Source organism: Gossypium arboreum, chromosome 10, assembly GCF_025698485.1.
Source record: "Gossypium arboreum isolate Shixiya-1 chromosome 10, ASM2569848v2, whole genome shotgun sequence".
NCBI classification, from domain to species: domain Eukaryota; kingdom Viridiplantae; phylum Streptophyta; class Magnoliopsida; order Malvales; family Malvaceae; genus Gossypium; species Gossypium arboreum.
The window spans coordinates 126,444,492-126,446,730 of NC_069079.1; the positions used below are offsets into that span (position 1 = coordinate 126,444,492).

General features: G+C 30.0%; 1 protein-coding gene across 1 annotated transcript; it reads left to right on the top strand.

The window, feature by feature from the left end:
* The first annotated feature begins 716 nt into the window (after window positions 1-716).
* On the top strand, window positions 717-1,479 carry LOC108462288 (RING-H2 finger protein ATL52-like). Its single transcript, XM_017762257.2, has one exon. The coding sequence runs from the start codon at window positions 828-830 to the stop codon at window positions 1,359-1,361; it is 534 nt and encodes a 177-aa protein (XP_017617746.1). The 5' UTR covers window positions 717-827; the 3' UTR covers window positions 1,362-1,479.
* The last annotated feature ends 760 nt before the right edge of the window (window positions 1,480-2,239 follow it).

Sequence of the window (2,239 nt, forward strand, 5' to 3'; positions counted from 1 at the left end):
TTTATATTAGCTCAAATTTACTTTGGCTCAAAATATAGATTTAAAATTTTACCTAAACTTAGAAATATTTGTAAATGATTAACCTAAGTTAATTTTAGGCCCGTCCATATTATTTTTGAAAATTTTAAAATAATAATTTAATATTTTTCATTTATTAAAATTTTATATATAAACATCCTATCATTTTTTAATATTTACATTATAGTATTATATATTACTATAGATTTAGTTTTTGTGTTAAAATTATATAATACATAAAAATAGAAAAGGAGCTGGTTCAGATTGGACTCAAACCTTAAATATTCGAGCCTAAGCTTGACTAATATTTTAAATGGACCTAATTTTTTTGTTCAAGCTCGTTTTTCGAGCTTAATATTATTTTTCAAGCCTTCCTAAATTTTGGGTAAGCCTTTGAGCTTGGATAGGTATCTTGTCCCATTAACATCTCTACAACTGATGAAAATATGAAAGTGACTAAATTTATGTTAAATTAAAATCTATAGACTTAATCATAAATTCGAGCATAGTAGAGGGACCAAAATCAAATTTGACATTTTTCTTCTAAATTCTTAGTCTCTAAATTATTGGGCTTGGGGTTTAGCATGTGGCTGCATGGGCCTCAAATAAGTTTTCATATAAAGTCAAAATTGATTAATAATGTACCTTTCACTAATCTTTATAATATACTTCGTAGTACAATGTTAATCTTTGCAATCATCGACCAAAGCAATGCCTACCTCAAATAAATTCTTTCTATTCAAATCTCTACAACATTTTTCCACTTCTTCCATGGGAGACGATCTCTACAACATTTTTCCACTTCTTCCATGGGAGACGACGATGCTTTCAATCTCCAAAACACCAGATTATCCATCATTCTAGTCGGTTTTGGATCGGCGGCCTTAGTCATAACAATCTACCATTGCATCGCCACGGGATGGTGCCACCAATTCCGTAATAATCGAGGCCAAACATCGCAACAACCACAACACGATCATCATCATCGTCTTCACCATCATCAACAACAACAAAGTGTGTACGGACATGAAATGTTGGATATTGTGAGCTTTGAGAATTCAACGTCCGAACTCATCCCTGCCCATAAGTACCAAAAGGGAACAGGTTTGGTCGACGACGATGGGATGTGCTCAGTGTGTTTGTCACAATTTGAAGAAGGCGAAGAGCTGAGGACGTTACCGGAATGTTTGCATTCTTACCATGCACCGTGTATAGATATGTGGCTTTGTTCGCATTCAAGTTGTCCTATGTGCCGTACCGATGCCACGCCGTTGCCGCAAATATCTCACCTTCAGTCGGATTCGGGTTTTGTGCGTTTGGATATAGACAGGTATGTTGCTTAATATTGTACAATCCCGGATATTGTGATCACTTAAAAAGTTGATTGTGTTTATCTAACCATTGCAACACTCAAAGTGCAAATAATGTCTGATATTTCATTATGGTACAGTTTTACCCAAATTATGATTTTGATTTTTTTTTTATTATGTTCAAGTTTAGAATTTTGTTCTCCTAATATAATTTGATCATTTCAAAAATTGTTTAGTTTTCTTTTTCTCGGAAATTATAAAGTTGTAAGCTAATACAACAAAAAGTTACATTTTAGACCTCTAAAATTTTAAAATTTAAATCTAACCTCCCCAATATAAATTTTGTGACTTCACTCTTGTATTCAGGTTAAATTATTGAACTGAATTTTTTAAATAACATTCCTTCTAACTTATTATGCTAACATGATTTCTTTTATTAGATAGGTGTTTTTAATAAATAAATAAAAATTCACTTTAGCATTTTTAACTAGAATAGTTAATAAAATTTCATGTTAATATTCTTAATTAAAATAGTTAATATTATTAATTATTTTGACTAACTAAAGATATTTAAAAGTAGAATAATTAAATTATACAATTTTTATGCAAAAATTATGCCAAATTATAGGGATTAAATCCCTAATTTGATTATAACAGAGTGACTAAATCAGAATTTTACCAAGGGAATTGTGTAAAGGGACGAGTCTTTACAAAATTAAACATCAAATTAAGCATAAGATGGGAAGAAAATAGGGGAAGAGGGGTAAATTGGTAAAAAAGGAGGTAAAAGGATTTCTAAGAAATATATAGTTATGAAAATATCTTATTATCTCTTACTGGTTGAAATTAGTGTTAAAAAATCAATCAAATTTCACAAATTCTTGATTCTTATAAAAAAAAATTACGAGATT